At 40.4% G+C, this 17,196-nt stretch overlaps 1 protein-coding gene across 4 annotated transcripts in view; it reads left to right on the top strand.

Moving 5' to 3' along the window:
- Nucleotides 1–230: 230 nt before the first annotated feature.
- ccbe1 (collagen and calcium binding EGF domains 1) overlaps nt 231–17,196 on the top strand; it is a 64,256-nt gene continuing 47,290 nt past the window's right edge. The window contains exons 1-3 of one of the 4 annotated variants that reach the window (XM_054744429.2): nt 231–306; nt 544–726; nt 798–878. In XM_054744429.2, the coding sequence (XP_054600404.2) occupies nt 623–726; nt 798–878 (185 nt within the window). In that variant the 5' untranslated portion in view covers nt 231–306; nt 544–622. Of the gene's footprint in view, nt 307–347; nt 727–797; nt 879–17,196 lie in introns of those variants that run through there. The other 3 variants (XM_015942905.3, XM_054744431.2, XM_070552390.1) reach the window with 3 other exon arrangements.

The following is a 17,196-nucleotide window of genomic DNA, read 5'->3' as shown; positions in this document are numbered from 1 at the left end:
CAATGTTCCAATGTTTTTTAAACTGTTTAAATAGTTATTTTTTACATGTTTGGTTTCAATAGAGATTTTAGACCAAATATAAATATATTATGATGGGAACGCCAGAAACACAAAATAAAAGGTTTTAATCGCCCCACAAGCAGCAGATTTGCTTTAGATCACAGTGTGTGGATGGTGTAATTCCGTTATGGCCACATGGGGGCAGCAACGATTAAATAACGCAGCAGAGTCGGCTCGCGCTGGTGTGACAGCCCTCGTGCTATTAATATCTACCGTCCCATCATAACTGGCCGATAAACCGAAAAGGTTAGGTGTGTTTGTGATTTTAAAAAATCACTATTAAGAATTGTAGCGTTTAAAATGTTACAAATGTGTCTTGACATTTGTCCAAAATAACTTTAATGAGGAACAAGAGCAGAAGTCAGCCTGACACCGCGTTTTTGTTGCTTTTTTTTTCTTTTTGGTTTCGTCGGTGGTTACTCAGCAGTTTTTGTTGGATGGGAGTGTCTGTATGTCCGCTTCTGAACTCTTTTTTTCTTTTAGCTGAGGTGGACGCGGTGAGTAGGTAGTTTCTCCACGTGTGGACCTTCTGCAGCAGCAGCCAGGTGACAGGACCGACGTCATGCTGCTAAAACCCTGCAGGACTCCTCTGCTGCTCACCGTCACCTGCATCTGCTTCTCCGGAGGTTTGCTGTGGTCCTACAAGGAAGAGGATGTCAGTGATGGGTAAATTCTTATTTTTACTTTGAATAGTGGTTGAATTTAAAAAATAACTTTAAATGTCTCAATTTTTACAGAGAGAAGTGCTCTGATAATAACATTTCCACCACCAAGTACCCTTGCGTGAAGTCGACGGGAGAAATTACGACTTGTTACAGGTACAGCAGAGACATTCACCCCATTGATGCTCATATATTTAGCTGGAACTTTATTGCTTTGTTACATTTCAGCAGGTCATTGAGCTGCAAATCAGTTAATGCAAAAGCTAGCAGTAAATGTATGTCATCTCTTCATTAAGAAGCATTAATAACAGGGAAGCATTCTTTAAACTAAGGTGGATTCGGTGTTTTCCGGGTATGATTTCAACATTCACATCTCTTTTTCTTATTTAATGATGATAAAGAAAGCGGAATGAATGTGTTCTTCGTGAGGATTTGATATTTGCAGATTTACCTGTCTGTTACCCTTGCCTGCTATTCTCTTACTACTTTGATGTTGTGACGGCCTGATACCACACAGCAGAAATCCTGTCAGGATTAAGTTATTAGAAGCTAATCTGACCTTGCAGATTCCCAATGCTTCACTGTCATAAGGAAAAATTACTTTAAGGAGCAAGTCTTTTCTGAAAGATTCTTGAAATTCCACTGGCTCTGTGGAAAAGTGCATGTTTAACAAATTAGTCACATGTGACAAACAGTAAAGAGTTTGTATAAAGCTACAAAGTCAAACGAGCGTCTTTAGGTTTCGTGACTGGAAATAAACTTTTGAAAAAGTTTGAATCGGTTAACTAAAACAAGAGATGTGCTACTGAATCATCTCCAGTCGCTGCTCTTTAAAGTAGGCTTTGATTTTGTGCATTCTTGGGGACACTTTATCCTTGCCTGGGAGAGCCAATAAAAGCTCAAACGCCAATTATTGCATTGTGAGACTCTGTTTACTGCCACTTAGTGATTTGTGATGGGATGTGCACTTTGGAAACAAACTCATACAACTTATTTAGGGAGAGCATTTCAAACGTGTCAAAAATGTTCATTTATAGCTGTTTATTTTTGCATTTTACATGAGGAAAAACTAAATAAACGACATTACGTTTGCAAGAATCCTTCCAAGTGAATGCTTTTGTTTCTGTGTTGTTTAGCAAACCTCTGGCTGTGGTTCAGTGACATCCTGTTTGATCTCAAATGCACTCTGGGCATAATGATGTTGGTTTATGGTTATTGGCTGCAGCCACAACTGTTTCCCACACTGTTTATTTAAAGAAGAAAAACTGTTTCAGCTTAGAGCTAAGATCATATCCCCATGGGTGAATTGCAGTTCACCTGCAGTATTAGCAGCTGATGACCCATCAAGCCCAGTAAAGAGGCTTTATAAAAGGCACCAAAACTATAAAGAGCTCCTTCCCTCTGATAGGAATCCTTGCATTGTGCCTTTCTCTAGAAGCGGTCATATGCGAGGGCTAATATTTCTTGGCAAGGGTGAGAAATTGTTCAAAGGGAGCCAAGCATGATTTAAGCTGGCAAACCTTTGCTGCCAAAGAAAAATACAAACTTATGGCATCTGTTGGCCAATGAGAGTATCGGTTCACATCTTGGATTGTGCCGTCGGCTGCTTTTCTTCACCTTATTGAAAAGAAAATAGAGCTGATCTACAGGCATTAGTTCAAATGTCATCAAGACTTAAAATAAACACTAAGCAGGACTAATGTGGAATAATGTACTTGTTAGGTTTTCTTTTTAGTCACTTAACAGTTTAATATTAAATTATTGAATAAGTTGCTTTTGGTGCTGGGCTTCATTTGTCTAGGGATTTGTGTTACTGGACAGTAAAACGGACAGCTTGTTATGTAACCGTGTGAACTCTGGAGAGATCCATCATATTGTGAAAGGAAGCGGAGACACCAGAGACCGACTCTGACATGAGCTTTTCCTCTCCCGGTGAATCCAACTGTAGGAATTTGTTTTCTTTTGCGTTTACGTGTCAGGATTTAGCATTTCCAGCCTTTGTCGTTTATTCTAGTGTCTGCAGCTCCACAGGCCGTAGAGTTTTAATGTGTTTGGCTCAAAGGAAGACAAAAAGAATCATTGCAGGTTTTCAGTTCCAAACGCACTTCAATCACAAACGCCTATGTTTGCAACATAATACTTTGCTTCAAACCAGTGACGGGTTTGATTAAAATGATAAGCTGTGAGCTGTTTGTCCCACCTTGGCATGCTCTCTGCTGAGGCCTGTTGCGTTCTTGCAATGCATCACCCAGACATCGGTTTATGATCAGTACTACCCGTTGTATGTCTTATCTGTGTAACAGTTTTTGTTTCTGTTCCCCCTTTTCTTTGGTCTGCTGGTAACTGCTGGCTGCGTTCACCATATTTTCCCCTTTAATGTATTTTTCCAAAACCACAGTCCCTGTTCCATAAACCTATTACCTTCTATGTTCAGAGCCATTTTTTGTGGTTTATATCACAAAGCAAGATTACTGAACAAGTTAGATGGCTGCAGTTTATATTGCCCAACAGAGCCTTTCACTTAAACCTGGTATGCAGATTTTAGGACCTTGAAATTTAGTTCATAACCTTGGTATGCATGAAGACCTCTGTAGAATAATACACCTCATAGTGATTCATTGAAAACAGCACATCTCTGTGCTTTAGTACAGTCTTTTAGAATGAATCACGAGTCTCTCGCAATGCCAGATGATAGCCAGCTACAATGTGTTAACCATCATCAGGACAGAGACGTATTAATAATCTTTGTTTATAGCGTTTGGTAGGTGACAAGAACATGAAACAGGGGTTACACTGGCTTGATTTATTATGTAAACAGTGTTGACTTCACCTACTTGGTGAATGAAAAGCTACTCTGGAGAAAAAACAGAACACCGACAAAGTTAATATTTCCTCTTTACAGCTGTACCAATTACACATAATTGATATGTGGCATGTGTAATTGTTGCTTTGTTATTTTTTCTAACAGTTCTGGCAGAACTAAGCACTTTGTGTAGTTCCACACTTTTCTGCTTTGCACTCAGCTACACAGGCAAAAACAACATCCCCTTAGACTCCTCTTGGATGCATGATGGTCAGGATGGACATTGTTGTCTGATTAATCCTGCATTCTTTCTGTTCTACAAATGTCCGTTAAATCTAAAAGCAAATTGCTGTCTGACTTTTCTGTTGACTTGATGCAGATTAGGGAATTCAGAAATAAACTAAAGCTAATCTACTTCAAAAGACACAAGTAATTAATATTCAAGTCCACATTAATTAAAATGATGCTACACAGTTCCAGCGAGGTGATCACAACTTGGCCACGAAGCCTGACGACATTCTTGTTTCTTTTGTTCTCAAATCTGTTTTTCACGTTACACTCACATTTATTCTGCAACTTGGAAAATTTGTCTCAGTTGGACTTCTGTTCCCAGTCCCAGTTCAAATAACTTTCAGCACAGGAAATACACATGGGGGCTCTTTGTTGCCATCATCATGCAGCCAGTGAATCATACATTCATGAAGAAATATTGTGGCACATCCAGAGTTCAGCAGACCCCACTTAGATGATGCTTTGGTCTTTTGGTCCACCACATGTCTAGTGGTAATATTATTGTTCAGTACTAAAAACTTAGAGTTTAGATCAAGGAGCTAACTCCATCTGTTGAAAGTGAAGTCAACAGGGAAGTGAAAAAATTGCAGTCACCCCCTCACCCGCTGGGGGCTGGTTCCAGAAAGGTGCATGTTGCCATTGACTCCCATGTTAAAAATGCCGCCTTCACTGCAGAAACGAACATGTTTACAGCCTGGTACAACAAAACATCTTAAGTTTAAAAGGCAATGCCCTGGAAAATTGCTTTCCCCCCCCCCCCCCCCCCCCCAATGTTTCCCTAGAAATTTTCCAGCTGTGGTGTGCAGGTGAGGGCGGACCGTTTCGCTGCCATGCTTTGTCCGTGCGTCTGTGTGTGTGTGTGTGTGTGTGTGTGTGTGTGGGGGGGGGGGGGTGCTCTTGTAGGCATGGCGCTGGAATTTCAGCCGTGCCACACCTGAGTCTATGTAGGGGAAACACTGCCCCTCCAGGAAATGTCAGTGTTAACGAATCACATTAATGTTCACTCAGTCTATAAATTGATCTTATTTATAATTCCATTTTTGGTTCTTTTTTAAAACACAGAAAAGGTTTCTCTTTACCTTGCTGACAGTTTCGTTTGCCGACTGCAAAACATCCTCAGAGCTGACGCTGATGGTGGCATCACTTCCTACTCCGTTTATCTGCGGGCAGCAGAGGACGTTGTCGCCCTCTGCTGCCCGCTCTCCCCTCTCCGATGATGCAGTCCCATGCACGATCCATTGAGTAAACTTCATTGTCTCTGTTCATGGTCCCACATCCACGTCTCCTTATCTCTATAGCTTCCTTTATCCATCTTTTGTATTTCTGTTGTTCGGTGTTTATGATCCTTGTGTTGTCCCAGTCCATTATATGGTTTTCTCTTGTGCAGTGATCTGTTATGGCTGACTTCTTTATTGTACTTTCTGCTTCTTGTTTTGCTGCTCTTGTGTGTTTTCGATTTGCCTCTTTCTCACACTCTATTGTTCGTGTGTTGAGTTGGCGTCCGGTTTCTTCTATGTATGTTTTATTGCAGAGTTTGCATGGGATTTTGTAAATGACTCCACATTTAAGTCCAGCTGGTATTTTGTCTTTTGGGTGCACTAGTCTGTTTCTAACTATTGTGTATGGTTATGTTGTGTTTTTTCATTGTTGCTCTTATTTTTTCTGTTATGCCTTTGATGTATGGTAGGGTTATCACTGGTTTTGGTTCTTGTCTTTCTGGATTTCTGGTTCTGTGCTTTGGTTGTTCTTTTCTTTCTGTTGTTATTTGTTGTTTTCCTTTGTTTATTGTCCATGTCGGGTATCCGCAGGTCTTTAAAGCGTGTTGTATGTGTTTGTCCTCTTGTTTACGGTAAACAGAGTAGGAAGTGACGCCACCATCAGCGTCAGCTCTGAGGATGTTTTGCAGTCGTTAAACGAAACTGTCAGCAAGGTAAAGAGAAACCTTTCCTGTGTTTTAAAAAAGAACCAAAAATGGAATTAGAAACTAAACACAGTAAGAACATACCAAAGATGATCTTATGTATGTAAAACAAAATAAAAATAATATAGTTAATGAGTAAAGACATAATCAGAATAAAAAATACATATGCTTCTGCTGATAACCATTTTTGAAAATAAGTTTTTATCTCTATATTTTTTGTGAACACAGCAACAGGTGAATTAAACTAAAAAAATACATTTTAAAATAAAATTTGAAATAAAATTTAAAATAGCTGAAATGTATTTTTCTGAAATGTTTGTGTTAGTAAAATTTAAGTTAAATGTTTTTGATATAAACAGTTTTTTTTCTAAATGAAAACGACTAAAGGAGCAATGCAATACATCACTACAGGCTAAACTCTCCCAGAGTTACCACAAGGACCAATCTGATGTGCCACCCCAAAAATTTCTTTGGCCCCGTCGGGCCACTTCTATCAAAATTTTCTGGAGGCACCCCTGTTGAAAGGTCAGGTTTACCATTATGACAACTCTGAGGGGGTGAACATTTTTTTTGAAACTCATCCATTTAGATGTACATAAAGCTTGAGATTATGAATAATTAAATTAGTGTCCTTTTGACTGACAGGTGTCCAATGAGCTGTCAGTACTAGCAACTTGCCCCCACGAGCTCCAGGGAAGGTCTCAGCGTCGGCCTCACGTTAAAAGTTTCACAGCCTAAAAGACAAATGGTAGCAGAGTCGCTGGCTTTCTGGCTAAAAGCGCCCACCAAACACTGTTAGCTTTGGTTAGCTCAGTTAGCTTGTAGCTACATTGGCTCAGTGTTTGATGGGTGTCAATCACCTACCCCCACCTTACAGCCCCTTTCTCAGCGCCATTTTTGTTTTTTCTGGAAGTGATGAAACGCAGACAAGATGGCGTTGGGAAGACTTCAATTCTGCTCTACAGAAACCTACAGGATTTGTCCATTATACATACAGTCAATGGTTTAGATATGTATTAAGCACAGGCTTCCTTTGTGTTTTTTTTAATGTAAAATTACACATTGGTACAATAACAAAATGCACTATTATTTCAGAAATGTCCTGATCAATAAGGTTGTTACTCTTTTTTATGTTTATATGTTTTTGAATGTTTTAATCCACTTCTTAAATACAAAACAAGTTAGTGGAAATGTAGGGTCAGAGGCACCATTCTAAACTAAGCTTTCCACATTTATCAAAATCCCTTTTTAAATGTTGTTTAAATTGAAATTTATTTTCGGGAATGGCAACAATCTAAGCATTTTTGGTATAGTACTTGGAAGTCAAGAATGCATCATGATAAAGTCAATAAGTTGTCTGAGGAAAGAGCATAAAATTAGTCCAAGCTGTTTCATAACAACCCGTCGAATGAAACAAGAGTTTACAGAATTAACCTTGAGAAAATCACATTCAGATAACCGCTGGAAATCATGCCAATCAAAAAGTCCTTTAATGATTGAAAGCATCTGGTGGAGTTTCCCCACACAGCTCTACTCTGGAGCAATCAGACAAACAGAAGTGGAGTGCAAACGTTACAATTTACGTCGACATAATGGCTCGTTTTACTATTTTATGAAGTAAATCTCCATCATTGCAAAGAATTGAATGTTCTATATTTGTGTGAAATAAGTGACTATTTCTATGGTCAGATAATCATAAATCATGTAAAATGATACTGAATGTCCCGTCAACAACAGCTCGCAACATCTGTTTTCTGTCAGTGGTCAGAAAGTGGATATGAAGCCGGTTAACCGGAGCAGACTGCTGCTGTGGAGCTATAGGAGTATGGATTTTAGGAGTTGATATGAACATTTGGTTTTGCTCCTTATTGACAGCTCCCACACGGTTAAACAATAAAAGGATGTAAAGTCACAAAGCAGGAGGTCAACTGCCATGTCAAGCAACTCTACTTTGTCTGATTTAAATCCTGCTGTATGTCAAATGGGGGGATAAGTGCATTAAAGTCCCAATTTCAATAAAAAAAAATCATGTTTTCAATCTTGTTAACATGTATATAGAATGGATTGTATCATAAGGAAAATCAGTCATCATCATCTGAGTCGGTGGAGTTCCCAGAAAGCCAAACTTCATGTAGCTGTAGGCTGACTGAACAAGACATTAAGTCATATTGCAAGATATTTTAGATTTTCGTAATAAAGGAGAAGACCGTGTATCTGTGTAATTTAATTTCAGCACAGTTGGTAGCACCGTTGTCACACATCAAGAAGGTTACAGGTTCGAATCCCATCTGCAGCCTTTCTGTGTGGAGTTTCTCTTTGTATTCTAATTTTCACCCACAGAGTAAAAACATAGGCTGCGTAGTGGCACAGTGGTTAGAGCTGTTTCCTTGCAGCAAGAAGGTCCTGGGTTCGCTTCCCAGTCTGGGATCTTTCTGCATGGAGTTTGCATGTTCTTCCTGTGCATGCGTGGGTTCTCTCCGGGTACTCCGGCTTCCTCCCACAGTCCAAAAACATGACGGTTAGGTTAATTGGTCTGTCTAAATTGTCATTAGGGGTGTGTGTGTGTGCGTGTGTGTGTGTGTGCATGATTGTTTGTCCTGTGTGTCTCTCTGCTGCCCTGCGAAGGACTGGCTCTCTGTCCAGGGTGTACCCTGCCTGATTGCCCATTGACCGCTGGAGATAGGCACCAGTCCCCCCGCGACCCTACATGGACAAGCGTGTTCAAACGATGGATGGATGGATGGATGGATGGATGGAGAGTAAAAACATGCATGCTAGGTTCCTTGGCAACCCTAAGTTGCCCCCATAGGTGTGAGTGAGTGTGTGTGTGTGGCTGTTTGTCTCTGCTTGTTCCTGTGATGGACCACCAACGTGTCCAGCGTGTCCCCGTTCTCTCACCCAGTGAACGCTAGAGATAGACACCAGCTCCCCACAACCCTACTGAGGAAGAGCGGCTCAGAAATGAGTGAGAGTGCTAGATGTTTGGGGATGGCTTTGATAAACATAGTGAATTAGTATCATATTATGTTTTTATTCCATTTCGCTTTTGTCACATTTTAAATCAATCCCATGCTTGATATGAATCTAACGTGCTTATCTGCTGTTATTAGGATACATTTACGACAGAAAAATCTTACCTGATTAGCCAAGATTATGTTGAAAGTGTAAAAATTACACACAACTACTATTCCTGCTTATTTTCAAACATTCCAAAAATATATTAACCTTGATGAATGTTTATATTAGCTCAGAGGGAATGATGTAAGCAACAGATCTGGACACTTTATCTTCTAACAAGAGCTTATTTGAGTGTCTTCCAAATACCTAAACACGTTTGGGAAAATTATGTTCAGGCACTAATGAGATTTTAGAATGTCAAAAAGCCCAGCATGTGTTCCAGTGAGAGCTGCACCTAAGTGTGGGTAACAGGGACACTAGACCGTTTTGGTTTGCTGTAACACCCCCTAGTGTCCATTTTAAATCACTGTCATAAAACAAACTGTTCTCCTTCCCTTTGCTGAGCACCTATGTTTTCAAACCAGCTGACCACATTTTTAAGTAGTTACAAGCATGATCGCGAAGTCTGCATCCAATTTGCATCCTTCAGGCGTTGTACCTGTCGTGGTGAAACGAGAGCCAAGCCGAAAGGCTAGAGAATTGATCTACGCTCCCACCATCACCTATGGTCACGAGCTTTGGTAGTGATGGAAAGAACGACATTGCGGATACAAGCGGCTGAAATTAGTTTTCTCCACAGGGTGTCTGGGCTCTCCCCTAAGCCAGGACTGCACTGTGTTTTTTGGCCATCACACAGGACTGTGCATGTCACACTGTGGGAGCTCCAGAAAGGTGGCATACTGTACGACACAAGATTTCAGTGAGCCAGACTGCACGACGTGTCACTCCAGCAGGACACGCGTCATGAGTGCACTCCCAAAAAGCAGACAGCTAACCAAAACAATACTGAAAAGAGAAAAAAGCCGTTAACACTCCTTTTTAGTGTCAGCTCATGACCCAGCTCATCTTCCTCAAAGAGGAAAGATCATTTTCAAAACCATCGATTTGGCCTCAGACCCCGGCTGCAATTCTCCTTTTCTGTCTTCTAGCTAGACAGCTGGACATTCATCCTTGTCCTTCTCCTTACCCACTAAACTACAGAAAAATAACAATCTGTCACGGATCGCTCCAATATCTAAAGTTTTGCAGAATTTCTGTCTCACTTTTTTACTCCACTGATCAGCTTTTTCGCACCCGCTGTCACTCGCACAGCTTCCTCTGTCCCTCATCAACAAAATCCTACTGAACCCATCCATATCGGCTGAATGTGTGAGATTTCCACCAACAGCAAAGGGATCTCATGTTTTTTTTTATGTTTTCACTATTCATCTGATGGTTTAAAAAATTTAGTTTCATTATTTTAGTACAACTCCCTTTTTTTACCTGGGCTATTAAAAATAAAAACTGGTATGTGGTTTCAAAACTTAAATTGAAACCAAAACTCAGAGAGGTGGAGTCTTGCTTCATATGTGATCTCTGTGGCCCAATCCCAATACTCGCACTTCCACACCTGCACCCTTCAATTGTTCGATCCCGGCCAGGAGGCTTAAGGTGTCCCGATTCTCAAGTGGGCAAGTTGATCACACCCCTTGATCTGCACTCCACCCAAGTCTGCATTGCTGTGGACTTGGGCGAGGGGTATTACCCACAATTCATTGCTGCAGGAGAAAAGGCTCTAGTGCCTTTTCTGAAAATATGTATTTTCAAATAAAAGTAGTTCTTTATAGGGCGATTATTTGATGCTCTTAATGTTTTACACAAAGCAGCAATGAATGTAAATTTATTTCAAATAATTGTTAAAAAGTTGTTAAGAAAGGTTTTTTTAAAAAGTAGCACAGCGACTGGCATGCGTTGCAGTCAATAACGCAATACTCGCTGTCCCAATTTGGCAATTGTTTGCACACCTGTATACTTCACACTCAAAACCTTACTGAGCAGTTTCTCCAAGTGCACTTCACTGAAGTCCGTAGGGTGCAGTGCCATTGGGCCTGTGCTAACTACAACCTGATGCAGCCATGTTTTCTTCTTTTCTATTAGCATTTCATGGGGTGAAAACGATGGAATTACATCATTACCACTCATTTCTGTAGCTTCAACCACAATTAATTAGAATTAGCCAGTTTATGAATACTATTAATTGAATCCTTATTTGCATTTAAATCAAACGTGATGCTACTTGTAGACCAATCTTAAGTGGGTCTGTGGTCTGTATAGTTGGTGTCCTGAAGTAGTGTTGTTTGGTTCAGACCCAAAGGCAGGTGAACAGGCACAGGAGGCAGACTGGCAGGCAAAAACAACTTTTATTAGAATAATGGCAGGTAGGATGACACGATGGGACAGGAGGACAAGATAAATATCTGAAGGCTTAAATACACAAGGATAATCAGAGGGTTGTTAGGGTCCTTTTTACAGGACACTGACTTGGCTTGGGTTAGGGAATCCTGGTTCTGACCCAGAACATAAAAAAATGAATTAAGTAACAAAAGAGGAGGCAACTAAAAAGATTTTATTCTTTACAAACCAAAGAAAACACATCAGCCAGGGACTGGATTTACTAACATAAATAACTAGACACAGTCCCAAAATAAAGGAAAAGGGAGAAAGAAAGAGAACTGGAGTCTAGTCAAATATCTGAAAGAGATTAGCGGAAAAGTCAAAACCTCCATTTTAGCAAAACCCACTAAACAAGCTGGTTAACGGGGAAACAGGTGTCAATATAAAATCTAAAAATAACTTAAAGTGTGTGTTTTGTGTGTGTGTGTGTGTGTGTGTGTGTGTGTGTGTGTGTGTGTGTGTGTGTGTGTGTGTGTGTGTGTGTGTGTATGTGTGTGTGTGGGCAAACACACTCACAACCATACTATAAATAAAAAACGAACCTGGTGCCAAAACTACCGAAAGATTACTTCAATGTGGTTTTAAACTAAAACACCAGTTCAAAGACTTGAGCAAAAAGGATCTAAAACTTCAAAAGGCATCAAAGGCATCCAAGACATCCAAGAAGTGCATCACAAAACAGGCTTAAAGCCTTCAAACAACCCTGGAGTCTACTTGACTACAAGTAGCTCCCTGAATGGTTACTTAGACCCCTCTTTTAGGGTGTGTCCGAATCCACAGGAAGGATGCTTATGAGTACGAGTCCTCGCCGGTCTATCAATCAATCAATCAATCAATCAATCAAAGCTTTATTTATAAAGCACCTTCCGCAACCCTGTCAGGAAGCCCAAAGCGCTGAACATGGTACAGTTGTAAGTAATTATACTTAATAAATCAACAATAAAACAAATTCAAATTACAAAATACAAATTACAAAATACAAAATGGAAATAACAAGATAGATGAAACATTCCGGTAAAATACGAATGTGTGAAACACAATTGGATTGAGTGGATGGATTGAGTGTACCAATGAAAACTGTGGAATGGATTCAACATAATAGAGGGCCATAATCAAACATGTTCTGGAAACGCCAAGCGGAGGAGGTGTGTTTTTAGGTGATTCTTAAAGACTGGCAGAGAAGGGGACAGCCTAGCAAGGCCGGGTCCTTTAAGACCGCTAAAACCGGAAGTCAGCGGCTCTGAATTCGGACAGTCTAGCCTTCACCTTTACGGTGGCCCGTAGGTCCCGTCACAGCCGTGGCGGCAGCTACACGCAAAGGAAAAATGCTAAAGCTAGCAAAAATGGAGCAGGAATATTAAGGAGCTACAGCAGCTTCACGCCCATCAGCAGCGTTTGTTCACATCCGTTTTCAGGTAAAGTAACTTTGTTTATTCTAGAAGCTTTCAGGACTTACATGTTAACTTTAGATGGTTTCATGTATGTTTTAAGCTACAGAATGAACTTGTTAAACATACAGAACACATTACTACAGAGTATTATCATGTAGGTAATTAATATAAACCAAATGCATTATAAATGTTAAATGCAGTAGGATGTTTTCTAATGTAAATTGGACCTTAGAACTTATTTTGCATCAAATGGGGGTAAAACGTTATAAAACACAGGCTTTTTAATAAAATAGCATTGAACTGTTTTCAATGTGCATTTGTTTATTCAACATAAGCCTAATAATGATTAGATCTGTCTTAAAAATGTAAATTCTTTGTAGTTTTCCCTGCTGCTTTTCTTTAAACTGAACAGAACCAGTGTACTGTAGGTTATGTTTTGTTTTACATTTTTCTATAAAAAACAAACAAACTCTTATTTAATCTATTACAGGTCAGTGTGCACTGTGCTGAACATCTGCCTCCGTGCTGGTGAAGTTGTGGGTCTGGAGGATGAGCGTGAGGAAGATGTGTGTGGAGGAGGTCAGTGGTGCTCTGTCCTGGAGGAGGTACCAGCAGACCACCACTATTGTTAACAGGCAAGTCATTCACAGAGATGTAACAACCGTCGTCTGAGCCAGCCCAGCAGGCCCTGTAGATGGACGATGGAGTGGACAGTGAGAGGAAGCGTCCCAAAGCTCTCTCTGCAGACCGTCCTGTATGATGTTCCTCTGGCCAGAAACGTCCAGCCACGGGTCTGCTCCAGCCTTCCATCCATGTCTGGATCCTCCTGCAGCAGATCCAGCTGCACTGTTAAAGACTTCCTGCTCACTCAGTTTAAATAAATGATTCAGGAAGAGTCACTCAGGTTAATCCTGCTTTAACCATACATAACTGGGCCATGCTGGTTTTGATCTGTAAATAAGTTTAACCTATTATAAATAATCGTGTCTCCTTACCATCTTTTCATTTTCTGTTCATGTAACATGTTCAAAAAACATCTGTAATAATAAAACTGGTGATAAAATCAATGACCAGAAAGTTATTAGTATTTGTTTTAATAAATGTGTTCAAATATCAAACAGCTAAATAACATTAACATGATGACAGTAGAAGCCCTCTCTCCCAGGATGACCACCAGGTAATGCCTCTCCTGACCCTGGACACCTGCAGTCCTACAGAGAAAATCAGAGACCACAGGTGACAAAAAGGCAATAAACACATTTTTACATTTATCCACATGAGAAGATAAAAATTATATTCTTCACACAAACGTTTTACTTCATTAAAACGTGTCAGCTGTGTAAATCCCCGAATGTAAAACTACTTTTCACAGAAGAACTTCTGTGGTTGTGTGTAAACAGCTTCACTCTTCACCTCTAAGCTTAATAAAAACGCTTCTTTGCTCCGTTGTCCTTATAACAAATGACAAGTTTAATTCGCCACACACACACACACACACACACACACACACACACACACACACACACACACACACACACACACACACACACACACACACACACACACACACGGGAATAACTGGGACCCGCGATACAAATTCGTTCTGGCTGATTTCTGCCTAAAATGTAATTTAAAAAACAAATATACAAACGAAAAATGTCTATAAACTGAACCGCTTTAAGCTTTTTAGGTTTCTATGGCTAGTTTTTAACAAACTTACGTTTGAAACTTCGTAGCTCTCCCCATTTTCTCTGCCTGTTGAAAATCCACAGCCGGCGCGCAAAGCATGCTGGGATAGCCTTGTTCTGTGAGGATACAACAGACCCGTCCTCGAAATGTGGGCGGAGCGAGGATGCGTTTGAAGACGTGAGAATGAGTATTCTTGGAATTCGGACAGTACTCGTCGCTGCGCTGACGTCATCGCACTCTTACAAGCATCCTTCCCGTAGATTCGGACACACCCTAAAGTCCCAAAGAGAACTCAGTCCAAATCAATTCCACCTGGGAGAAGGTGGAGGGATACATCTGGTGATCATCCTGCCAGATCCTGTTGTCGTTGTCATGGTGATGGGGTAAACTGATGGAGGCGACCTTCTTGCTGGGCAGGAGGAGTGATCCAGTTTCTCAGCAATAAAACACAGTGGATGAACAGGAAAAACCCAGGTAAACATAACAACGGTAACGAGGGGCAGGACAGTCAAATTAACACTTAGTGATTGGAGATGAGACACAAGACAACAGGCAGAAGGCAGACTCTGACAGTTTTACAGTATTTTTCTTTCTTAAGTGTCTAACATTACTAGTCAAAGCTTTTCAGGAAATATGCCAGTTCATGTCTAGAAGAGCAGCATTTAGATTAAGGTGGTAAAAAGACGTATGCACACGAGGAGATAAGTTTCATTTCTGGTTCATCCACATTGTTAACAAACATTAAAGGGTGCTAAAAGGAAGAAAGGCTGCCAAGTGTGCCTTTAACCCACCTTGCCTGCTGGTAGTGGTCGGAGGGATTGTTGGTGCCAGTGTTGGGCAGCCTCGCCTCCGTCAGTCAGCCCAAGGACAGCTGTGGCTACATTGTAGCTCATCATCACCATCGTTTGAATGGGTGGGTGACTGATTGTGAAGTGCATTGGGGGTTGTAGAACCCTAAAAGGTGTTATACAAATAAAGGCCATTTAGTATTTCTTTCACTGCTCGGAGGTTGGTGTCCACCCAGTTGCAGGCAGAGAGCCGGGTGTGATGAGGACCTGATAGTCCTACACAATTATTATAAAATGATATTTGAAGTGCTGACAGTCTCTCCATTTGTTTTTCATCTTCAATCTCATTCATCTCTTCATTTAACGGAAGTGTTACTCCATACATAGTTTAAGAGTTGACTTTTATCATTATGTTTGAACTTTTTTCTAATTTAATGGGAAACAGCGTCTTGTTTATACTCTTGACACCAGCTTTACTGACAGGTTCAAGTGTTTAATAAATTAATCTGCATCCCTTTTACTCAGCACTGAAGCAGGGTGTGACTTATCCTGGTCAGAGCAGGGAGGACATGTTAGTGTTAAGGAGAATTCTTTAGTGGCAGATTTAAAGCACAAACATCCTCTTCCCTTTGATTCGATGTGCATAATCAGTGTTGTCTCACCAGCACACACAGCATCAAGTCCCTTTTGTCTTATTTTTCACTTTTACAGAATATGACCAGAGCAAGGCCTTTTTAGATATCTAAATACTTTTTTTATTGAATTATTGGAATATTAGTTCACCATTCCTTAATAAAACTCATTTACAATTTAAAGCAAAATCCGATTTCAAATTAGGTTTTTCATCTATTGCAGTTAAACAAAGGCAATTAAGAAACAAACATGTACTTACAATGAAGCCCATAACAGTTTAGACTTGAAATTATTTAAAACAAACTTCAGCATCATGCCAATAGGCACTGGGGTGCCAGTGAATTAGTCCTTTTGACATCCCACAGCTACTATAGCTACAAGACTTCACAAATCAGCGTTAATTTAGACTCTAAGATAATGTATATATTATTTTTAATATTTTTTTTCTGCACAAATGCAGCGAATAGCCCCGCATACTCCCTTGTATTAAATCATGCATAAAGTTCATTAGGTTTGAGCATTGACTCAATAACGGTTCATAATCCTCATACATGCTAGGCACAGGTAAGATAACAAACTTAGCCTGCTTGTTTGTTTTTCCCAAGGGACACATATTACATGTTTATGGGCTTAATGTCTGATTTTAAAAGAACTGTATTCTTTATTTCTTGTCTACAGATCTGGGATTATTTAGCAACATCTTATTTATTTTATTTTATTTATTCGTATATATTTTAGGAGGATAAATCCCTTTGAGATGAACCATCTCATTTTGCTGACAACAAAGAAAAAACAAGATCACTGAGTAGCAGTGTAGATGGCCATGTCCAATAAGCCCATAGCACCAACAAGTGAGACAAAAACCAAAAAACAACATAAAGTACACTATATACACGGGGCAGCAGTAGCTCAGGTGGTAGAGCGGGTTGCCTCATGATCGGAGGGTCATGGGTTCGATTCCAGCTAGGGATGAGTACCGAATTCGGTACTTTTTAAGGTACCGACCGAATTCCATAGTACCGACCGAACACCGATTCACGTCATTTCAAACGGTGCCTCGTTTCGGTACTGCCAAGACAGTTGCGCATGCGCAAGAGCGTTATGTTGCCGGTCCCTGCGAGCCCGTTGTAAACAGAGCAAGCATGGTAGAAAAAACGCACGCTAAAGCTTGGGTCCACTTCACTAAATGTGATGAGTAACTGGGTGATGAAACTAGCGACAGACAACGATCTAAGTGAGACATCCTCATCTTAATCTGCTCCAGTAGGTAAATAAAATGTTTAAGATAACGTTACCTTGATTTGTTAGCTTCCGTTTCGCTAATGGTGCGTTCGCTTTCTCCTCGGAACTCCGAATTTCCGACTAGAAGAACATGAACGCGCTCTAAAGTTTGGCTTTACTTTACTAAATGCGACGGGTGAATGGATGAAGGTAAAACCAGCGACAACGATCTAAGTTTGAGGCATCATCGTTTTAATCTGCTCCAGCAGCTAAATAAACTGTTAAAGATAACGTTAGCTTGATATGTTAGCTTCCATTGCCACCGTTGTTACCAGCTAATGGTGCG

This window comes from Nothobranchius furzeri, chromosome 6, assembly GCF_043380555.1.
Source record: "Nothobranchius furzeri strain GRZ-AD chromosome 6, NfurGRZ-RIMD1, whole genome shotgun sequence".
NCBI lineage: Eukaryota > Metazoa > Chordata > Actinopteri > Cyprinodontiformes > Nothobranchiidae > Nothobranchius > Nothobranchius furzeri.
Note: the sequence above shows the minus strand (reverse complement) of the source record. Positions and strands in the feature narration are given on the sequence as shown.